Genomic DNA, 22,677 nt, shown 5'->3' with positions numbered 1-22,677 from the left:
CAAGAGAAAAGGGAGAAAGACAGAACAAAAGGAGGTAAAGAAGTGCTATATATATAAATGCACCATTTACCACTGAACCACCCCAGGGAAAGAAAGTGAAAGACCAATCTTTTGGTTTGAGAGTAAACCGTCTACAATAGGATGAACACATGCAAGTTGTCGTGTCACAACGGTTTGGCCTGTTTTTTGTTTTGCTTTACACACATGTTCTCTGTGTATTAAAGCTCTTTGCCCTTGCAGCGGCTAAGAAGAGCATCACATCATTGGGAACAAGTGTGCAACTCATCATTCATTACTCTGTGTTGACTTGCATTGTATTTGTTCTATTTACTGAGGTGTGACCATAGCAAGCCCAATGCTTCCCAGAAAGACAGTCCTCTTCTGTTAAATGTCAAATGAACAAATGAGGTGAATATTGCATCTTCTTTTGAAACACAAACACAACTCACTGCCAACATGTGGACACAAAAGCAACCCCAAAGGAGGGAGAAAGGGGGAGAGAGAGGGGGGGGTAGACTACACTCAATGTAAGAGGTTATTTTGATTTCAGTTAGCCTCTCTGTGTGTATCTTGCACAGTGGTGTAAAGTACTTTTACTCAAGTACTGCACTTGAGTAACATTTTGATTTTGAGGTACTTTTACTGGAGTATTTCCTATTTCCAATACTTTTACTTGTACTCCACTACATCTTGGAGACAAATATTGTACTTTATATATTGTTTTACTCCTACTTGTTACTTTGTAGATTGATTTTTATTACGAAAACACACATTAACCACTTCCTTTCGGTCATTTGAAAATAGAAGATCTACAAGCTATACAAGCTTATAGATCTGCTATTTTCTGGACTTTTACTTGTGAGGATTTCTACATTGCAATATTGATACTTAATTTAAAATAAAACATTCGGTTTGCCGACGTCTTTTCTGGGTTTTTAGACAGCTGGTGGATGGAAATTAAGCTCCACCCACACGGCTGACTGCCGCAGGGGAAAGCGTTTCCGGGAATCTGTCCGTCGCGGAAAAGACGCTGGCCGACAGAGAAAACGGCCGCGGCTGTCGGCTCAGGTCTGGAAACGCTGATTCCATGCCAGCAACTCAAAGACCACACCCAGGAGGACGCACGCACGCACACACACATCAGCAGCACGTTTTAAAATGTATACAAATCTTTTGAAAATGGCAGCTCTACTCACTCACAATACGTTGCATTGTGATCTTGTAGATCAGCTATTTTCAAATGGCCAAAATATATATAGGGCTGAAGTGTTTAATGTATGTTTTTGAGTGGTGTAAACCACTCCTACAACTGGCTTTTTTGTGCAGAAAAAATTAGCATGGTTGCTATGTTCACCCTGTTGTAATGACGTAATGAAATCACACCCGGGTGAACATAGCAACCATGCTCATTTTTTCTGCACAAACAAAGCCAGGTAATGAAATCACACCCGGGTGTGATTTCATTACGTCAGACATGATTTCATTACGTCAGACAGACCTTACACCACTCAGTTCACACGGGTGTGATTTTTTCTCTATGAAGAATAACATGAGGTCACCGTACAATCGTCTCATATAAGAATTGTGGTCCAATTCGGTGATATTGTCAGGGAGGTACGTGTCTCTGTATCGTTTATGACAGTCAGTCACTCATTTGATAGTCTGTTTCTAGCAAAAATGTAAATAATTTGGCAGCAGTAACATTTTCTCGCAGTCAGTTGATTCTTCATGACTATATGAGGATGAAACCGCCGGGATGATTTGTTCATTTTTCAAACACAGTTCTTATACGAGGCGATCTAAGATCCCCCTATGGGGATTATAATACATATTTGCCATGAGAACAATAGCCTCAGAGGATCCAAAATGGAAGACGGCCGAAAGCAGAGTAAATATTAATACATTTTATTGTAAAATATTGTATTTACATGTACAGTATTATATACTTTCCCAGTGATTAGTTCAAAAATGATGCCTAACTTGAAAAAATGATCGACCTAAAGTTGACGACGATGAAAGAGGATTCTGATATGTAGTAATTTATTTTGATAGCGTAGTAGAGGTGTGGTGAGGGAAATACAAACACCATTGACTTGACTTGTGTATATAGGAAGTTTCTCTTTTTATTTTAACCTAATTGACAATATTATTTCTTCATTTTCCATGAATTTAAAACCCAGATTTGTGGAACACTGCTCCGCTCCGCTAACCAACAATAGTGGTTGGTTGTAGAAAGCTGAAACCAGCAGCTCCCCACTTGTTAATAATGCACTAATGACTGATATGTTTTAATGTTTTAGTGGCGTTACAATTTTAGACTTTCTTTAAGGTACGGTCACGTCACCGAACTATAGAGAGAATGCACATACTTCACTTTTCCACTGGGACGCATTTAGTGTGAGTACAAATCCTGACCAATTTCACCCAGTGCTTACCCTGAGAACTTGGATACTGTATACTTTCAGAATTGAATATGGAAAATAAAATAAAAATAATCCCCTGCACTACTACTGTGTTTTAGAAGCATAAACCAGTGATAGTCTAGAACAGCAGAGCCCAGAGGAATTGTTTAAAATGTAAAGCTAGCTATCTTAAATTATCAATTCATCAGAACACAATTAAGTAGGCTGTAGAAATAATTCAGGTTTGATTCATAGGGAAATGAGGATGAATAGAAAAGAAAACAAGCCACTTAGCCTCTATAAACATTAGTGTAACGAAATTATAAATATGTACAGAGTAGACAATGTGCACTTTTCACACTCCCCTTTATCTCTTTCTTTCTTACACACACACACATCTCTCTCCAGCATTTTGGAAATAATTGGATATGAACACAGGAATACAATGAACTACTTAAATGCACTCAAGCTACTTAATCGCAAGCCCATGAGGGTAATTCGATGTGCCAGACAATGGTATACTGCGGAACCTTATGAACCTTATGATGATTTGGAAAAGAGGGGCCACATTCCATTGTACGCCTGTTACGTGTGGCCATATTAGTGGTGTATTAGAGGTGTGTAAATCGTAAAAATGTGATGTCACACTAGCTCTCCACTACACAGACTACTACAGACTACTGCAGACTGCCTGGCAGTCGAATGAAGTCTGGAGATCAGTCGGTTGGACGGTGTGAAAAACAGTTGCTGAATGCACCCGAGAGCCGACAGCCGGTTATGGTGCGAAAAATAGCCTACACTGTAGCTTGATGTCTTTTTTCAACGACAAGCCTGTTGCTATATTTCATCGCTTTCCTACAACTTGCGAACAGACGCGACAGTGTACCCACGTAACCCACTGCCCATTCAACAGCAGATTTTTGGCAACAGACACTTATATACCGCCTCACTGACGATGCTGCGGTGGATAATTGTATACTATCCATCTTTGCCTGTTACAAACAAAAAAGTCACTACACAACAAACCACAATGGCCGCACCATAGTTTTACATGGGCAGCGCTGTTTACGCAAATCCATTTCAGCTGTCTCTCTTTCTCTCTGTTCTCTAAGGCCCCCTTTCCACCAAAAGAACTTTGCTGCTAGAACTGGTTCTGTTTATAGATTCTTGGAACCACTGGTGCTTTCACGGAACCGGCCGTGAACTGAATCTTTCACATGCTTTATTTGCCATGGTTTAATATATCACATCTGCATGTTCCACCCTGTAGAATAGTGGCATGCCTACTTTGGTTCCCAGTTCAGGGCAAGGAAATCCAAGTATCTTTTGGTTCCAGTTCCGAGACAACATTTAGGGTTCTGAACCAATTCCTTTTCAGTGGAAACAAAAAGGGGGCCCCTCTGTTCTCTCTGTCCCCGTGGCCCAACTGAGCAGAAGACCCTCTAAAGGGGGCCCCTCTGTTCTCTCTGTCCCCGTGGCCCAACTGAGCAGAAGACCCTCTAAAGGGGGCCCAACTGAGCAGAAGACCCTCTAAAGGGGGCCCCTCTGTTCTCTCTGTCCCCGTGGCCCAACTGAGCAGAAGACCCTCTAAAGGGGGCCCCTCTGTTCTCTCTGTCCCCGTGGCCCAACTGTTCTCTCTGTCCCCGTGGCCCAACTGAGCAGAAGACCCTCTAAAGGGGGCCCAACTGAGCAGAAGACCCTCTAAAGGGGGCCCCTCTGTTCTCTCTGTCCCCGTGGCCCAACTGAGCAGAAGACCCTCTAAAGGGGGCCCCTCTGTTCTCTCTGTCCCCGTGGCCCAACTGTTCTCTCTGTCCCCGTGGCCCAACTGAGCAGAAGACCCTCTAAAGGGGGCCCCTCTGTTCTCTCTGTCCCCATGGCCCAACTGTTCACTCTGTCCCCGTGGCCCAACTGAGCAGAACGACCCTCTAAAGGGGGCCCCTCTGTTCTCTCTGTCCCCGTGGCCCAACTGAGCAGAACGACCCTCTATACCTACCGCATTCACTAGCATGTGTGAGTTAACCAAAACGCAAAGCTGTTTTCAACCAAGCGCTATATGTAAATCCTGTCATTTATGAAATATGTACCATCCCCATTTCGTAAGTGCCATTAAAAGGTGTTCGAAAACAGTATAGCGGCATGATTATAGAAGCATGTTCGCTAAATTATACAGCTCAAAATGCTGTTGCGAGCCATCGGCCACCAAACTCGTTCTCTGCTGCGATACCCCGCTGTGACGCAACAGTTCCAGTGACGAGACAAGAGCAGAGTGAACGTGTCCTGCAACGCAAACATTGCTCCTCTTCACTCTCTGTGCTTTAGTGTTTAGATTGCTGTGTTGACCTCTTAATCCGTCAGATAATGTTTATGAATGACTTGTGCAGACAAACGCAGGGGGGTCAATCCTCTTCCAGGCTACGTCCAGGAAAAAAGCCCTCGGAATATTAAGCGCAACAGTTTATGCTTACTTATGTATGTGCCAGGGACAACAAATAGGGTCTCCCCTGAAATCCCTTTTTGGGACTAATATTTCAGAAGAAGAAAATATTAAAGTGTAAAAAAAAAACCTGCACGGAAATGGTGACATTTCCTCTCAACTTTCCTTCTTGTCTTAGTAAAAGAAGAGATCTCAGTCTCACTCCATGCAGTGTCACAAAAAGAAAAAAAAGATAATCTCAAAGAAGCCAGAGGAGGCGGCGTGCGGCAGTAGCAGCAAGGTTGTCGTCATCAATCCTGTCTCTCTATCTACTTTATACTGCCTCCCCCTGGCCAGCCGGGGCGCCTGATGGAGGGGAAAGGAACATGTTCCTTCCACGCGCTATATGTCCAACCGGGGTAAACTCCCCCGTGTCAGCTGAAAAGAAGCTGCTTGGACTCCTCATGCATAGAAGGCCAGTCCTTTGCTGCCCCCAGGTTGGGAGTGTAGCGTCCAGGATTACGTTAGATAATTGACACTGGGTGAAAAAACAAAAATAGGTTGCAAAAATCGTGGGATAAAAACTTTAGAGAAAAAAAAACAAAAGGTTGCCGTCATCACAAATTGCTCTCAGGCAAAAGGGTTGTCCGAGCGGAGGATGGTGGTCTCGATGTCGTGGTAGCTGCTCTTGCCGTTCAGGTGCTCCGTGGTGGTGTGGCTCTCGATGCTGTAGCAGCGGTGGACCTCGGTCAGGGACGACGCCACGTAGGAGCCCGGCCGGAAGATGCCCGAGTGGGCGAACGTCCCGCTGAACTGCATGCGCTGCTGGTTCCAGTGTCGCCTCAGCACGGTCTGGACCTGCCGAGGAGCGAACCACCCAAGAACCACTGGTTTATAGCCCATTGAGACCTGATCTGTCTCAGCTTAGCTTTTACCCACCTTAACCCATTTAGGCCTGACGTCGAAATAAATAAAAAGTCTTCTGAAAGAATATAATTATATTCAAAGATTTGTGCCACATTTTCACGATTTTTCAAAAATAGCAGACCTACAAGCTCGTAGATCTGCTATTTTTCAATAGCTAAAGTATAACAGAATGCTTAGTTAAAACACAAACGGGTTCCCGTCCAGAATGGGTTAACCATTATTTTATATTTTAGCCGTTGAGAAATGGATCTACTGTACAAGCTCATAGATCTGCTGTTTTTGAAATGTTTTAATTGTAAGAATACTTTAAACTAGTAACTGGAAGCATACATTTATGACAATGATTATTAAGGTAATACAATCATAGTGTAAAGTTAATTGGGCCAAAAAAACAATCCACTTGAATAGAGGGTTATTTTTTTCGGACACCAAACAGCGACACTACAAGCAAGGTGACCACTTACCTCGCCATTGAAGAAGCAGAATATCGTAGCAACCAGCAGACCCTGAGTGTAAAAATAAATACATGAACAAACAAATAAATAAATGGAGCTTCTCAGTGACTTTGTGTGGAGTGTTCGTTCTACTGTGTTGAAAAGAGGATGAGACAAGAGAATTAAAAGAGAAAGAAAATACTAGATTTGTCTAAGAGAAATAATGATTACAAAAAATTAATTGTGTTTAAAAATACTGTAAAGTCACATCGTGAACATAGTATCGTGCTTTCCAATTTCCAATACTTTTAAGGTGGCCTTACACTAGCCGATTTTTTTCAATCTGAAATCTGATAGCACCACACACTACAGGATAATCGGAGCGGGGCAGAGCAAATATCAAACATTCTTGATGTTAATATCAAACATTCTTGATGTTGATCGGGCCGATCGCGCTTTGAGCGGTCGGGCACCCCCCGAGCGTAAAAAATGCCCGATTATCGGCTAGTGTAAGGCCACCTTTACTCCACTACATTTATTTGAAAACTTTAGTTACTAGTTACTTTGCAGATTTATTATTATTACAAAACATACATGTCGGCCATTTGAAAATAGCCGATCTACAAACTCACAATGCGACACATCGTGAGCTTGTAGATCAGCTATTTGCTATTTTTGATGCCAATACCTTCGACTTGTAACAGAGTATTTCTACATTGCAGTATTGATACTTTTACTTATAAGTAAAAACGGAGTAGTTTTTTCCCCCCACCTGAATGGGCTTTAGTCTGGAGCACTCTGGTGGAGCTGTTGCCCCCGCAACCCGACTACGGATAAGCGGTTGAAGATGGATGGATATGGTTCCATGGCTAACATTACCTGGTAGTGTATGAGTATGTTCATGATGTACTGGAAGATCTCGTGGGCGAGCCGTCCTTGAGGCTTGTAGGGGAACAGGACGAACTGGATGCCCAGCAGAGGCACCAGGATGAGGGTGGCTCGCACCGCCTTCATGTACAGGCTGGACTCGGCCTGGTGGGTCACCTTCAGCTTGGTGATGAGCACACGCACGATGTTCAGCAGGAAGAACAGGTTGACCTGCCGCCAAAACAAAAAAGAAAGTTAACAGACCAGAGACCAGAGTAAATCATGACAGTTTTCTGAAGAGCGCGGTTTCGGATGTTATCTCATAATGTCTGTCTCCGGCCACGTAAGTCCCTTAACCTCATATATCGGTGTTAACCGGCCACGTAAGTCCCTTAACACTTAGCGCGCCATTGCCGACGATTAAAGTCAATTGAAGCCTAATTTTGATACTGACGCTTAACGCCATTGCCGACGGCCTTCGGCAATTGAGCTTTTATAGCGCGTTCGATTGCTTGAGCCAAAATGCTACTCAAGTTAGCCGGTTAGCTAGCTGTGGTGTTAGCACAGCACTGGATCGCCCATCTTAGATCGTCGTCGCCATAATAATCCATTTCTTTCAATCGCCTGTATCTCCTATTCCTTGTCCCGGATGGCATTTTGGTCAAAACAGCGTTTCTTTGACGGCACAGATCGGACGATGTAGAGCTCTCCAGAGCTCCGGTCTGGCTTCAGATGTTAAACAAGGCCTGTCCGCTCCGTGTAGCTTCCTAGCTTATGACTGCTGCTCTTGGACCGGAAATGGCGGCTTTTCAAAATAAGAGCTCAAATTAAAGAAATGCTGGCATGAATTAGATCCTAATTTTTCAATAAATGCTAGCGGCCTAAGTGTTCACCTCATATCAGTCTTAACCGGCCACGTAAATCCCTTAATCTCATATATCAGTTTCACAATGTTTTCGCTTCGGCGGCAGTAATATCGCTTCCACATTCCGCATGCTTGCGGTATATAGGTCAGTATGTGGGGATGTCTCCATACTGGCTGCATTGAATGTTCTTGATAAGAACATACTTTCTTCTTTTTCACATAAGGGTCACTCACAACACTGACATCACTTACCAGCAACGCAGCGCAGATGGGCCCGTGGATAATGTAGAGCAGGGAGGTGTCCGAACTGATCCAGCAGCTGCATGGGAACGACGGGAATAATGGTTTAATTGTAGAACTAAATCCGTTCATTGAAATTGACACGCATATACGTGGAGAACATACATTAGGGCAGGGGGAATTTAACTTTGAGAGTGTAAAACTGGACCCATAGGGTTGACTGTGTAGAACATTAGGATACCAATCAAAAAGGGCTCACCTGTCATTGTAGTAAAAGCGACGAGCAGCTGCATGGATCAGTGCAGGGATGAGCGGAAAACCTGTCGAAAGAATTAAGACACATTTAAATTGATCACAAACTTGTGAATTACGATTAAAAACATTACACCACAATCCTGTGAAAGCACAGAAACATTTCATATAAATAGCATTTTGCAGAGCCCTTTTTTGTTTAGCTTATTTGTATGTAGTCTAAAACCCCATTCACACAGAGAAAAGCATGGAGTGTGTGGAAACATAGTGGACCTATCCATCATAAATGGTAAATGGTGGCTCAGGGGTAGAGTGGCCGGATGGTAACCGCAAGGTTCCCAGTTCAAACCCGGGCTCCCCCAGAGTTAGTGTCGAAGTGTCCTTGAGCAAGACACTGAACCCCTAATTGCTCCTGATGTGTTGGTTGGTGCCTTGCATGGTTTCCGCCACCATCGGTGTATGAATGAGTGAATGTGATGCACAAACTATGTAAAGCGCCTTGGATTCCATTTACATAAATTGTGCATTACATTCACCCATTCATACATTCATACACCAATTGCGGAGGAAACCATGCAAGCTAAGGCCCTGAGCCACTGCTGCCCCCCCTTGTTGTGCAATGCCTGTATGAGTACGTACGTACCCCATCCTAGCAGGTAGTACCACATGAGGTGTTGCTTCTCTGCGAACACGGCCACCACGATGAGCGTGTGCAGGTAGATGCCCTCGCACAGCATCCAGAAGTAGTTACAGCTCAGCAAGTACAGGTGGATGAAATTGATGATCTTGCAGCTTACCTAGAAAGAAAATTAAAAGGAGGGTTTCTTTTGTTGTTGCTTTATTCATTAGGATGCCCAGCCATTCGTCGGCAGCATGTAAAGTTAAATGTCAGTTTAGTCTTCCTCATGGAATAAAGCACAATAAAATCTCAAGACTGAAAATGTAATGCATGATGTTTTATGCTGACCAGGAATCATAACGTTTCTGAGACCATTCATGTTTCTGGAAGATGCTTCTAAACTTGTATTCTATTGCTAGTTTGATCACTTCAAATACTCCATCTCTTTCATCAATAACTATTGACCAAACACCTCGCAGCGCGACGTGTTGTGAGCTTGTTATTTGCTATTTTCGGTGCACAGCATGCTTTCACAGAAGACACGGAATCCAAATGACTGTCGTGGCGACTGAGAACTTCCTGTGTGGACCTGGGGGGAGGGGGGATTAATTATGACGCAGGAACCACGAATAGAACGGTTTCCTGCTGGCTACCACTTCCAACTTTCACTTCCAGGAACCTGAATTGAACTTGGTTTCCACTTCTATAACGTTCACTTTCAGGAACCTGAATTGAACTTGGTTTCCAACTTCTATAACGTTCACTTTCAGGAACCTGAATTGAACTTGGTTTCCAACTTCTAACGTTCACTTTCAGGAACCTGAATTGAACTTGGTTTCCAACTTCTATAACGTTCACTTTCAGGAACCTGAATTGAACTTGGTTTCCACTTCTATAACGTTCACTTCCAGGAACCTGAATTGAACTTGGTTTCCACTTCTATAACGTTCACTTTCAGGAACCTGAATTGAACTTGGTTTCCAACTTCTAACGTTCACTTCCAGGAACCTGAATTGAACTTGGTTTCCAACTTCTAACGTTCACTTTCAGGAACCTGAATTGAACTTGGTTTCCAACTTCTAACGTTCACTTCCAGGAACCTGAATTGAACTTGGTTTCCAACTTCTAACGTTCACTTTCAGGAACCTGAATTGAACTTGGTTTCCACTTCTATAACGTTCACTTTCAGGAACCTGAATTGAACTTGGTTTCCAACTTCTAACGTTCACTTTCAGGAACCTGAATTGAACTTGGTTTCCAACTTCTAACGTTCACTTTCAGGAACCTGAATTGAACTTGGTTTCCAACTTCTAACGTTCACTTTCAGGAACCTGAATTGAACTTGGTTTCCAACTTCTAACGTTCACTTTCAGGAACCTGAATTGAACTTGGTTTCCAACTTCTAACGTTCACTTTCAGGAACCTGAATTGAACTTGGTTTCCAACTTCTAACGTTCACTTTCAGGAACCTGAATTGAACTTGGTTTCCAACTTCTAACGTTCACTTTCAGGAACCTGAATTGAACTTGGTTTCCAACTTCTAACGTTCACTTTCAGGAACCTGAATTGAACTTGGTTTCCAACTTCTAACGTTCACTTTCAGGAACCTGAATTGAACTTGGTTTCCAACTTATATAACGTTCACTTTCAGGAACCTGAATTGAACTTGGTTTCCAACTTCTAACGTTCACTTTCAGGAACCTGAATTGAACTTGGTTTCCACTTCTATAACGTTCACTTTCAGGAACCTGAATTGAACTTGGTTTCCAACTTCTAACGTTCACTTTCAGGAACCTGAATTGAACTTGGTTTCCACTTCTATAACGTTCACTTTCAGGAACCTGAATTGAACTTGGTTTCCACTTCTATAACGTTCACTTTCAGGAACCTGAATTGAACTTGGTTTCCAACTTCTAACGTTCACTTTCAGGAACCTGAATTGAACTTGGTTTCCAACTTCTAACGTTCACTTTCAGGAACCTGAATTGAACTTGGTTTCCACTTCTATAACGTTCACTTCCAGGAACCTGAATTGAACTTGGTTTCCACTTCTATAACGTTCACTTTCAGGAACCTGAATTGAACTTGGTTTCCAACTTCTAACGTTCACTTCCAGGAACCTGAATTGAACTTGGTTTCCAACTTCTAACGTTCACTTTCAGGAACCTGAATTGAACTTGGTTTCCACTTCTATAACGTTCACTTTCAGGAACCTGAATTGAACTTGGTTTCCAACTTCTAACGTTCACTTTCAGGAACCTGAATTGAACTTGGTTTCCAACTTCTAACGTTCACTTTCAGGAACCTGAATTGAACTTGGTTTCCACTTCTATAACGTTCACTTTCAGGAACCTGAATTGAACTTGAGGAAAAATGGTTTTCACTTCTAACTTTCACTTGCAGGAACCCTGTGTATGTGCGTGCGCGGCCGGTTGCACATGTATGACTTGTGAACCAGTTTGTTCAAAGATCGAAATCAGAACCGTTTCAGCATGCAACCAAGTGTAAAATGACTATACTGGATGTCTTGTCCACTAGTCCCTTCCTAACTTTTTTGTCTCGTTTTTATTTGTTGACGAAATTGTCAGTATATTTAGTATTAGTTTTAGTCATCATAGCTTAGTTTATTTATTTTCCATGTAGTTAGTGAAAAAAGGTAGTCGACGAACATTTTTCGTCTTAGTTTTAGTCGGCGGAATCAACACTGGCGCGGTTGCCACATGTATGGAAGGAGGTAATCTTCAGCAAAATATAACAGACTTACATAATTACTCTGCATGACTTGCTGGTTGTTTGCCACCGTCGTGAACATGATGATGGTGATGATGGAGTTCAGAACGAAGGAGAAGAAGAGGTTCTTGTGCAGCGTTATCCTCTGGCAACTGAGACTCCTGCACGGATCAGGGACACACATTTTAGACCCAACCCAACCACCGGTGGTGGAAAAAATACTCTCATCACAAGTAAAAGTATCAAGACTGCAATACGTAGAAATACAGTACAAAAGTATTGGCTTCAAAATGTACTTAAAGTACTCAAAGTAGAAAGTACTCATTATGCAGAATGTCCCGTTTCAAGTTTTCAAATGTTTACACATCTTTTGAAAATAGCCGATCCACAAGCTCACAATGTCTCGCATTGTGTCGCATTGCGGCTATTTTCAAATGGCCGAAATGTATATAGGGCTGAAGTGGTTAATGCATGTTTTGTAACAATTATCAAAATCTCCAAAGTAACAAGTTTTCAAATAATTGTAGTGGAGTAAAAGCACAATATTTGCCTGTGAGATGTAGTGGAGTAGAAGTAAAAGTATTGGAAATAGAAAATACTACTACTAGTACAAATACCTCCAAATTGTACTTAAGTCCATTAACCTCGCTAATATGTTGTAGCATTGTAAATCGGGTACAGACGGCGCATACAGTGCTTACTTGAAGTGGAAGAAGATGCCCAGGGATATAAAGAGTGACGTCAGCGACAGTCCGTGGCCAATCAGAACCAGGTAGAAGAGATTCATCGCCGTCTGCAACGATACACAACGAACACATGACGCGTACTGTGTGACCTCAGCATTTTGGCATAGGAGTCTGATTCTAAGGAGAGTGAGCAGACTGCACTCCTTTGATTAGAGAGACGGTGAAGGACCCCGTGGTGTGGACAAATCCACATTCATTTGGAGGCTCTTGACAAGTTGTCATAACAATGTTTGAGGTGGTTTAACATCAGGAACAAAGCTCCCCCCAAAAAAAACACAAAACAAAAACAAGCCCAAAGTCGCTTATAGTTATACTGAGAGTTATACAGACAGACAGAAGCAGATCAAAAGATCAAAGTCATACGATTTGTCACACACGTTACCGCAGTGAAATTTGTTCTCCGCATTTGACCCATCTCTTGGAGCAGTGAGCCGCAGCCAAGGAGCGGTGAGCTGCAGCCGTGCCGCGCTCGGGAATCATTTGATTAGTAGATTTGACCCCCCAATCCAACCCTTTGATGCTGAGTGCCAAGCAGGGAGGCATTGGGTCCCATTTTTACAGTCTTTGGTATGACCCGGCCGGGGATCGAACCCCCGACCTCCCAGTTTCAGTGCGGACACTCTAACCACAAGGCCACTGTCTGGTCACATGTCGTCAATGGAGGCAGCGACGACATACCATTCGGCCCTGCACGGTGTTGGCGATGCATTTGGTGTAGTTTGTCCAGGTCCTGTTGCTGTCCGGGTGCTGCCCCCAGTGGCCCGTCTCAGTACACACTTTGGACGCCATTTCTGTTGACGACGGAGACATATAGATTGTATTATAGCCTCTCTTCCATTCAATATGATGTCTTTCGCTCTTCACTAGAGAGTGCGTGGTGAGCATAAAAGTAAGGACACAGTATTATAATACATTACTTGACACAAAGTAATTTGAAAAAAAGCAATGCCTCTTTATTCTAAAACTAGATTATTTAAATGTTGGCCCATATCCATAACAAACAGCTTGAATGCAGTATTTTTATTTTAAAATGTTTCAACAGAATTTGCAGCCTTCATCATCACAAACGGCCTTTTCAGGCTTTTTCTTTTTATTTAATTTTCAACATTATGACTAAATATCCAAATGGGTCCACGAACCACAAATGGGTCCCGACTCCCGAGTCGAGCCAGTGTTTGGGTCGAGGGTAAAAAGGCCACCGTAGTTTGTCATTAAAGAGGTGATTTATTTTAGGACAAGATAAACGGGACCTTTGGGGTCCATATGGTGGTAGTAATCATTTATTTTAGAACCTTTGGGGTCCATATGGTGGTAGTAATAATTTATTTATATGATGAATTCCTGTTCTGTTCTTTCTCTATATAGAAGTGTCTATTTGTACGTCTCTAAATGTTTTTGATGAATTGAACATGGTGGACCCTATTGGAAACAAGTGTAATGCTTAATTGGGTCGTCCACTCACAGTTAACAGCCTTTGTATTGAGTTTGTGCTTGAAATGTACTGTAATTCTGCAAACTGTTAATACATATTTCAATCAATCAATCAATATGGTGGTAGTAATCATTTATTTTAGGACCTTTGGGGTCCATATGGTGGTAGTAATCATTTATTTTAGGACCTTTGGGGTCCATATGGTGGTAGTAATCATTTATTTTAGGACCTTTGGGGTCCATATGGGACCAGATCTGACAGAGCCTGCCATCGCGCAACCTCCAGCTTTTCACCAACCATTTAATCCAAACTGAGTTAAGAGCAGACTCTTCACATACTATGTCTGAAATAATTGTCAGAGCTGAAATCGACATGTTGCTAGGTGTAATGTTAGAGACCACAGAAGTGAACCTTTCAAGCACTGTAAAGTACTCTATAAAACATATCTCCAAAACTGGTGGGTTAAATGTCAATTTGAAGCTATGATTCCCTGCTTTCATATGACATGAAAAAACTAAAATCCAATGGCAGGCCCTCAGTCAAATTTGGCCACATTATGGTGGTAGTAATGATTTATGTTCAGACCTTTGGGATCCATATCATGGTAGTAATGACTTATTTTCGGACCTTTGGGATCCATATCATGGTAGTAATGACTTATTTTCTGACCTTTGGGGTCCATATCGTGGTAGTAATCGGGGCAGTGCTGCTCCGTGGTGAAGCCTGCTTCCGTCTCATCCCAGCACAGCCATCCGTCCCATGTCCTGTTGCACACCGCCTCTGGGACGACAACAACACAATGACAAATAATAAAATGACAGACATACCACAGAAGCTTTTTTAGTTGTTTTGGAAGACAGCGCATATAGTGTCGGTGGTTTCCCAGCCCCCATGCCACCATTAGGGCAGTCACGATGATGACATTTTATTTGGCGGTTAATCATCGCTCAGAAAAACCGCCATCGACAATTTTAATGGGGTGCATCATACGCTTGTTGGACATCTAGGCTACTAAACAGTCCGACAGGCATAGTCCGACAACACCGTCGCTCCTGACATGTGCGGCTGGTTACAACTAACCCGTGGTCGGGTTAAAACTCACCCGTGGCTTCCTGTGAGGTTATAGGTTTAGGGTTTGGGTTTTGGGTATAGGGTGTCGGACTCATGACTGTCGGACATGCCCCCGTATTTAATTGCCGTTTAGAGAGCAAGCTAAAGCAAGTGAGTCACCATGCAGAACGCTGCGAAGTTGGATTGAGCCGACTCGGCGCCCGTTCGAGTTACATATAGACGCCACAGAATCGTAAATCATGTATTGGGGTGAGCGTGACATTTTGAATTCTGGACTTTTACTTTACTTGTAACAGATCACAATATGTCCAATCCAGTGGTTCCCAAATCTTTTCATGTCCAGGACCCCCAAATTGACACTAATGATCCCTGCAGACCCCATTTGAAAAATATATGCCAGGGACCCCCATAAGAGAAGGTTTTGACGGCCTATAGCAGTGATCCTCAACCCGTTTTATTTCAAGGACCCCCAGTTTTACATGCATATTAGTCTACAGACCCCCATTTACTGTAATGGCATTTATATCTCTGGGACCCCCAATTTATATTGTAAAATCAATGTTAATGTAACTCTGAGAGTGTACAAATGGAATTACAGACCCATAAGGGTCCATTTGCTTCCAAACTATCATTTAGCTGGGGACCCCCTGGACCTCCCTCAAGGACCCATGGGGGTCCTCGGACCCCACTTTGGGAACCACTGGTCCAGTCTTTATATGTAGCTTTTAGCGCAGGTTCAATAAGGAAGATCCTAACCATTCCATTCGGCTTCATAACAATAATAATCTACGTCATTTCCGTTCCCACGCTGTCAAAGCTCGTTCATTCACAAAACCAAGCACGAGCACTTTCGCAGCTCAGCCAACCAGCGATTAGGCTCGTTCTTTAAAATACCCTGCCTCTAACCTGTCATTCTCCTTACAGCCAGCGACCAAGCCATACAGCTTCGCTATCGCTCCCGGCATGCCATTAAAGAAAAAAGCATTTACGTTCTTGCTTTTCACGTTCTGCCTCTCTCGCCTCACCATGTCCGATTCTGACGGGGATATGGACCTTAACGGCGATATTGTGTTTGGCTCCCAAACCACGGACCAGACCGGCGGAACTACTCCCAGGAGAAGCAGCAGGCTGTCTGCTAGGCAGCCAGCCCAAAGCCAGGAAGCGATCGATTTCCTCCAGCAACTGGCCGCTGCCAACATTTTTCCAGCACCAGGGCTGTCAGCCGCCCAAATCGCGAATCTGGTTAATGTCGCTGATCAAGCCATAGCCGCCTCAGCTCTACCCAGCATGGCTGCGCCTCCCGTCTCCGCAGCAGTAGCAGTTCCAACCGCCGCCACCATCAATGCTCCCATCTCCGCCGCTGTCGCCGCCTCTACTCCTGCTGCTCCCATCATCACCGCCGCCACCACGGCTCCTCCTCCCGTCTCCACCGGGCTAGCTCGCGGAAGGAAGCGGTCCAAGAAGTCCTCATCTCCTCCTCAGCGGCAGCAACCAAAGCAGCCCAACCCTATGCCTAGCGGAAGCGGCACCCAGTTCCAGCCTAAGCCCAGCGACATGCAGGCCATTATTGCCAACCTCCACGCCATCAACTCTCGCCTGATGTCACTGGAGCAAGTCACCACCGCTCCCCCGGCGCGCCCGGCTCCCCAGGCTTTCCTGCCCCCTCCACCGGCTCCTCAGGCTTTCCTGCTCCCTCCACCGGCTCCTCAGGCTTTCCTGCCCCCTCCACCGGCTCCTCAGGCTTTCCTGCCCCCTCCACCGGCTCCTCAGGCTTTCCTGCCCCCTCCACCGGCTCCTCAGGCTTTCCTGCCCCCTCCACCGGCTCCTCAGGCTTTCCTGCCCCCTCCACCGGCTCCTCAGGCTTTCCTGCCCCCTCCACCGGCTCCTCAGGCTTTCCTGCTCCCTCCACCGGCTCCAGTCTACCCCGCAGCGCCACAGCCCGCCGCGCCAAGTGCCACCGTTGCCGCAGCTCCCATCCAGCCGCCCCAGTACTCCCTGGCCTCTGCCGTCAGCTCCACCGGGCAAGGTAGAGCATATATCCCTCAAGCCGCCAATGTTTCCCCCCGCCTGAGAGCCAAAATTATTCATGGCAAAGATGTTAATTTAATCAGCCTCCTGCTTACTTCTCCCGAGTGCGACAAAAGAATAGCCGAAGGCGATAATTTCACGGCAGTCATTAAGGCCTCCGACCCTCGCCTATCGAGGGATCTCGTCATCGGTGAATTTCTCGTGGCTTTCGGTATTTACCGTGATGTCGTATGCTCTGTATATCCCCAAAGAAGGCACGAGCTCGACATATACCTAGCGCTGATCGGCGACCTAAATCTGAAGTATGGGAGGAATATATTCTACCAGTACCACAAGGCCCTGTCCAGTAAATCTGCGCTCTACATAGCCCAGTACAACACGCTCGTCAACTGGGCAGTCCTCGACACCGAGCTGCTCGTCTTGCTAACCGGGGGACAGCAGGCTCTCTCCTGCGCCACTTGCGGCGACCTGGGTCATTCAGCCCCGCTTTGCCCAAGAGTGCCGTACCAAACCCCCCCACCGGCTGCTGCCGCAGATGCTCCAGGGCTCTTCATCTCCCCCTCAACGGTCCGCCCCAAGACCGATGTCCGCGGCCGGAAGGTGCTCCTGGTGAACAATAAACCCATCTGCAATAATTTCAATTTCCATGTATGTACATATCCCAACTGCAACTTTCTCCACATTTGTAGCGAATGCAGAGAAGCTCATCCCAGGTCAGTGTGCCCCCGCATGCCATCCCGCCCCCGCCCTCAGCAAAAAGAAAAATAGGGTGGTTCCATGAATTGCTTCAGTCTCACCCATCGACCCCAATAAACATCAACGCTCTGGCTGGCGAACTTGCTGAACATCAAGACCATGTTTTTGTTGATCATTTGTTAACTGGTTTATCTCAGGGTTTTAAAGTTGGCGTTGTCTCCGATGTTCGCGAAACCTATGTGCCCATCAATCTGCAATCTGCGCTGAAAGAGCCCGAAATTGCTTCGCAGCTAATTCAGAAAGAGCTCAAAAAGGGGTATTTAATCGGGCCCTTCACTCATTCACCTTTTTCCCTGTTCCGCACTAGCCCCGTCGGCATCGCCACTCGTAAATATTCGGGGAAGAAGCGGCTCATTTTTGATTTATCTGCCCCTCGTTCAGGCCCCGTGCCAAGCATTAACAGCCTAATTCCGCCCGAACCTTTTTCCTTGCATTACTCCACGGTCGACAATGCAATCAAGCTTATAAAATTTGCCGGCCAAGGCGCTTGGCTCTCAAAAGCAGACTTAACAGACGCTTTTAAAATAGTGCCCATCCACCCCTCCCAGTGGCATCTATTCGGGATCAAATGGGAATCCAAATTTTACTTCGCCGTGAGACTAACGTTTGGTTGCAGGAGTAGCCCAGCCATATTTAACTTGGTCTCAGAAGCGCTTTGCTGGATCCTGCTAAATAGGGTCCGCTTGCCATCCGTCTTGCACCTGCTCGATGATTTTCTCCTTGTCGACCCTCCCAGCGATAATTCGGGCGCTTCTCTAGCCAAACTAAGGTCCTCATTCGCGCATTTGGGCATCCCTCTGTCAGAAGAGAAAACCACCGGCCCTGCCACTTGCCTCGAATTCCTCGGCATTACGCTGGACAGCCTCGACATGAAGGCCTCTTTACCAGAGGAAAAGTTGCAGCGCATTCGAGAGATTGCCCAATCTTGCACTAACAGCGCCGCAATCTCAAAACGCCAACTATTATCCCTGCTAGGGCATTTAAACTTTGCCATGCGCGTCATCCCGCAAGGCCGTTCTTTTATTTCTAGGCTGCTGTGCCTGGCCTCCTCCGTGCCCAATCTATTCGACTCCGTGTCTCTAGACGAGGGCTGCAGGTCCGACTTGCGCTTTTGGTCGCTTTTGCTCAATGATTGGAATGGGGTCTCGTTCTTTTACGACGACATTGTGCATTCATCTGATTCCATGCATTTTTTCACGGATGCAGCACCATCCGTGGGTTTTGGGGGGTATTTTCAAGGTCAGTGGTTTGCTAGCAATTGGCCAGCTCAATTTGCTGATCTTTCGCCCTCCTCCGCTCTATATGAAATGTATCCTGTCGTAGCCGCGTGCTCAGTATGGGGCGCGTTATGGAGCCGTAAGCGCATAGCCGTTCTCTGCGACAATGAAGCCGTGGTTGAAATCATCAACAAAGGGCGCTCCGCTATCCCCGACATCATGTCATTCATGCGGCGTTTGACGTGGCTATCTGTCTCTCACAATTTTATTATCACGGCGCGGCATGTCCCCGGTCACTCGAATCTAATTGCAGATTCTTTGTCTCGCTTCAAATTCCAGGTTTTCCGCAGGCTATGCCCGGAGGCCGATTCGACTCCCACTGCTCTGCCCCCGTATTCGGCATTAATCCTCTCCTAGGCAGTTTGCTTCAGTCCGCTAGATCCTATATGAGGAAGGGTCTAGCTGCTAGCACTATCACGACCTATGATTTCGCTTGGAAGTCTTTTGCCTTTTTCTGCCTATCCGTTAGCCTGCCTCTTTTGCCCGTCCATTTTACCACAGTGTGTACATTCATTTGCTTTTGTAAGGACGTGAAAAAGCTTAGCCCTCCTTACATTCGCATTTTGCTCGCAGGGGTCCAGTTCAATGCCAGGTGTCATGATCCCTCTTTCCCTAGCTTGTTTTCCCATCCTTCAATAAAGTTGATATTAAAAGGCATCGCGAAAGAGTCCCCCTTGGCTTCTGATAAGAGACGCCCCTTCACTCTTTCCATTATTCACAAAATGATTAATGCATTAAGGTCTGGCATGTTTACCCCCTACGTGGGCTCCCTACTGGAAAGCGCCTTTCTCCTAGCTTTCTACGGGTTTTTAAGAAGTGGCGAATTTACCTCCCCAAGCCTTTCTTTTAATCCCGATTACGATTTAGCTCTCCCCGATTTAAATTTCCACCCTGACTATTACACTCTAATGCTTAAACACTCCAAAGCAAAAGGCGCTTGTTCTATCATCATAGCTCGCATCAACTCTCCTTTCTGCCCATTCGTTGCCATGCTAAAGTATCTTTCTCTAAGGAACCCAGCCTATCAGTCAGGCCCCCTTTTTCTAACGCCAGAGAACAATCCCATGTCCAAATCCTGGTTCATCAAGCATTTAAGGCTAGTGCTTCTCGAGTGTAGGCTTTCTCCCCAGCTCTACTCAGGCCACTCGTTTAGAATAGGTGCGGCTACCTCTGCCGCCAGCCAAGGGATCTCCACGGCTTCCCTTCAACAGCTGGGACGGTGGACCTCGTCTGCCTACGCATCCTACATCCGCCCAGACGCCGATGCCATTCTCTCCGCTCAAAAATCACTGCAGCCCTGATCTCGGTGAGTTCTAACTTGCATATAGCTGATGGTGGTTCATGTATGTCTATGTGCTGCTACGTTGGTCGCGTATTGCTTCGCCCGCTCTCTGCTTTAGCTCTCTAAATTCCTCGTTTCTCTATCGGCCTTCTCAGGCGTAATTACACACTGCTATCTTAACTCCGTATATTTTTGGGGTTCTTTCCCTATCAATTTTACGCCTGCTAAAATGCCCATGGAGTCTAATCGCCAAACAATCTCTTGCAATAAACAATGTCATTTTGCCTGCTCCTATGCTGCCAATTTTTCTAAATAAAAATTATTATATCATAATGGTGTGATCTCTCCTTTTATTGAAATGTAGCTTTTAGCGCAGGTTCAATAAGGAAGATCCTAACCATTCCATTCGGCTTCATAACAATAATAATCTACGTCATTTCCGTTCCCACGCTGTCAAAGCTCGTTCATTCACAAAACCAAGCACGAGCACTTTCGCAGCTCAGCCAACCAGCGATTAGGCTCGTTCTTTAAAATACCCTGCCTCTAACCTGTCATTCTCCTTACAGCCAGCGACCAACCCACCTCCAACCCCAGCTCCACCTTGCTAAAATCCTGGAGCCAAATGGGAAACTCTACCACCATCAGCGTCTAGACTCCATGGGGGGTTCTTTCCCTATCAATTTTACGCCTGCTAAAATGCCCATGGAGTCTAATCGCCAAACAATCTCTTGCAATAAACAATGTCATTTTGCCTGCTCCTATGCTGCCAATTTTTCTAAATAAAAATTATTATATCATAATGGTGTGATCTCTCCTTTTATTGAAACTGTATCTCTTGTAGAAATGTTTTATTCGAACTGGTTGGAATAACGTGTTCCTTCCACGCGCTACGTCCGGCCGGGAAAACTCTCCCCATGTCAGGTGAAAAGAAGCAGCTTGGACTCCTCATGCTTAGAAGGAAGCATGAGGTCAGTCCGCTGCTGCCCCCCCCCCCCCCCCCCCCCCCCCCCCCCAGGTTGGCAGAGGAGGTGTAACGCCCAGGATTACATTAGATAATTGACACTGGGTGAAAAAATGGGTTGCAAAATCGTGGGATAAAAATTTCAAAAATAGAAATGTTTTATTCGGTTGTCAACTATATGATCCATTCCAGTCCTGGGTGAATTAAATCCTCACCTGACTTTGGGTGATGGGAGTCCTTCAGGATCCTCTGGTAACACTCGTACTGGGCCGTGAGGATCTTGTTGCGAGTGGCGAACTGTTGATTCTGAGAATACTGGTCCGGCGTGTCCACTTCCACAGTGTCTGTTGCAAACACCTGCGGCGCGCACGCACCCACACACATGTTGAAACACACACGTTGAAACACATGCACATAAGTGATAATACATACACAATATACTCATAGGAGGCCTTTGCCATGTTTCACCAGTTTCAATTGAAACGGGCCTCCAGCCTCAAGGGGCCCCCTGAGCTCCGACTAACCGCCAGACGTCGGGCATCAGTCCCTCTCTCTCTCGCTGCCTTGCTCTCTCCCACAATGTTATAAGTTACACCTATTTTTTAATAACCTGGGTAAAATGTGCAGCATTGGGAGGTAAAGGGGAGACACTTTATTGTGAAGGAACGACAGGGCGAGGAGAGGTGTTGTTGCTGCGTAATTGTCGAGAGTAAAGGCTGCACGCAATATTGAACAGAAAACTATTTGAATCAATACGCATGTATCAACAGAATAATAATGTCATAGGTATATATGGGGGCCTCATATTTGGTCTTGATTGAAACGGGCCTCCAGATTCCTAAGGCCGCAGGCTGCACGGCACGCGTGCATGGACACCTACAGTATAAGTGGACACAAACGTGCGCTCGCTCACTCAGAAAATAATGGCTGATTGGTCCTTTAGATAAATGTGTGGGTTGTTTACCTTGGTGACAGAGCCCAGTAGAAGGAGTGCCAGGCAGCAGCAGCCAGGCCCCATGGTCACTCTGCTCTCCACGGACACCCTGCTGGGGGGGAAAAGCAGAGGTGGAGAGTAGAACTATAAGTACGCTTTTGGGGTATTTTTCTTTTAACAATTATTTGAAAACTTGTGTTACTATAGTTACTTTGTAGATTTTGATTATTATTACAAAACTGTACTGTACTGTACTCATGTACATTTTTTATTCCGGACTTTTACTTGCAACACTAGAGCATTTCTACACTGCAGTATTGATACTTTTAAGTTAATTCATTTTTTTACTATTTCCACCAGTGGGAAAACAGACCAGAATAGTTTCTAAGTTTCCCACTGAAAGACATTAATATCCTGGTGGCTACATGTGTCAGGAAACTG

The 22,677-nt window shown here is 45.1% G+C and overlaps 1 protein-coding gene and 1 long non-coding RNA gene across 2 annotated transcripts in view; one reads left to right on the top strand and one right to left on the bottom strand.

The window, feature by feature from the left end:
- Nucleotides 1-22,677, top strand: part of LOC306917360 — a 90,286-nt gene that overhangs the window by 49,085 nt on the left and 18,524 nt on the right. The gene's annotated exons all lie outside the window — the stretch shown is intronic.
- Nucleotides 4,354-22,677, bottom strand: part of LOC306917343 (calcitonin gene-related peptide type 1 receptor-like) — a 36,060-nt gene continuing 17,736 nt past the window's right edge. Inside the window, exons 2-13 of the mRNA XM_079495522.1 lie at nucleotides 22,267-22,348; nucleotides 21,518-21,659; nucleotides 14,597-14,707; nucleotides 13,174-13,286; nucleotides 12,451-12,542; nucleotides 11,784-11,910; nucleotides 9,044-9,197; nucleotides 8,408-8,468; nucleotides 8,161-8,227; nucleotides 7,056-7,274; nucleotides 6,207-6,248; nucleotides 4,354-5,673 (exon numbers count right to left, since the gene is read on the bottom strand). Of these exons, the coding sequence (XP_079351648.1) occupies nucleotides 5,446-5,673; nucleotides 6,207-6,248; nucleotides 7,056-7,274; nucleotides 8,161-8,227; nucleotides 8,408-8,468; nucleotides 9,044-9,197; nucleotides 11,784-11,910; nucleotides 12,451-12,542; nucleotides 13,174-13,286; nucleotides 14,597-14,707; nucleotides 21,518-21,659; nucleotides 22,267-22,320 (1,410 nt within the window). The 5' untranslated portion in view covers nucleotides 22,321-22,348 and the 3' untranslated portion in view covers nucleotides 4,354-5,445. The remainder of the gene's footprint in view (nucleotides 5,674-6,206; nucleotides 6,249-7,055; nucleotides 7,275-8,160; nucleotides 8,228-8,407; nucleotides 8,469-9,043; nucleotides 9,198-11,783; nucleotides 11,911-12,450; nucleotides 12,543-13,173; nucleotides 13,287-14,596; nucleotides 14,708-21,517; nucleotides 21,660-22,266; nucleotides 22,349-22,677) is intronic.

Source organism: Electrona antarctica (genome assembly GCF_951216825.1).
Source record: "Electrona antarctica genome assembly, chromosome: 24".
In the NCBI taxonomy this organism is placed as follows: domain Eukaryota; kingdom Metazoa; phylum Chordata; class Actinopteri; order Myctophiformes; family Myctophidae; genus Electrona; species Electrona antarctica.
The sequence above is the reverse complement of the archived record's forward strand: the minus strand, read 5'-3'. Positions and strand labels throughout refer to the sequence as shown.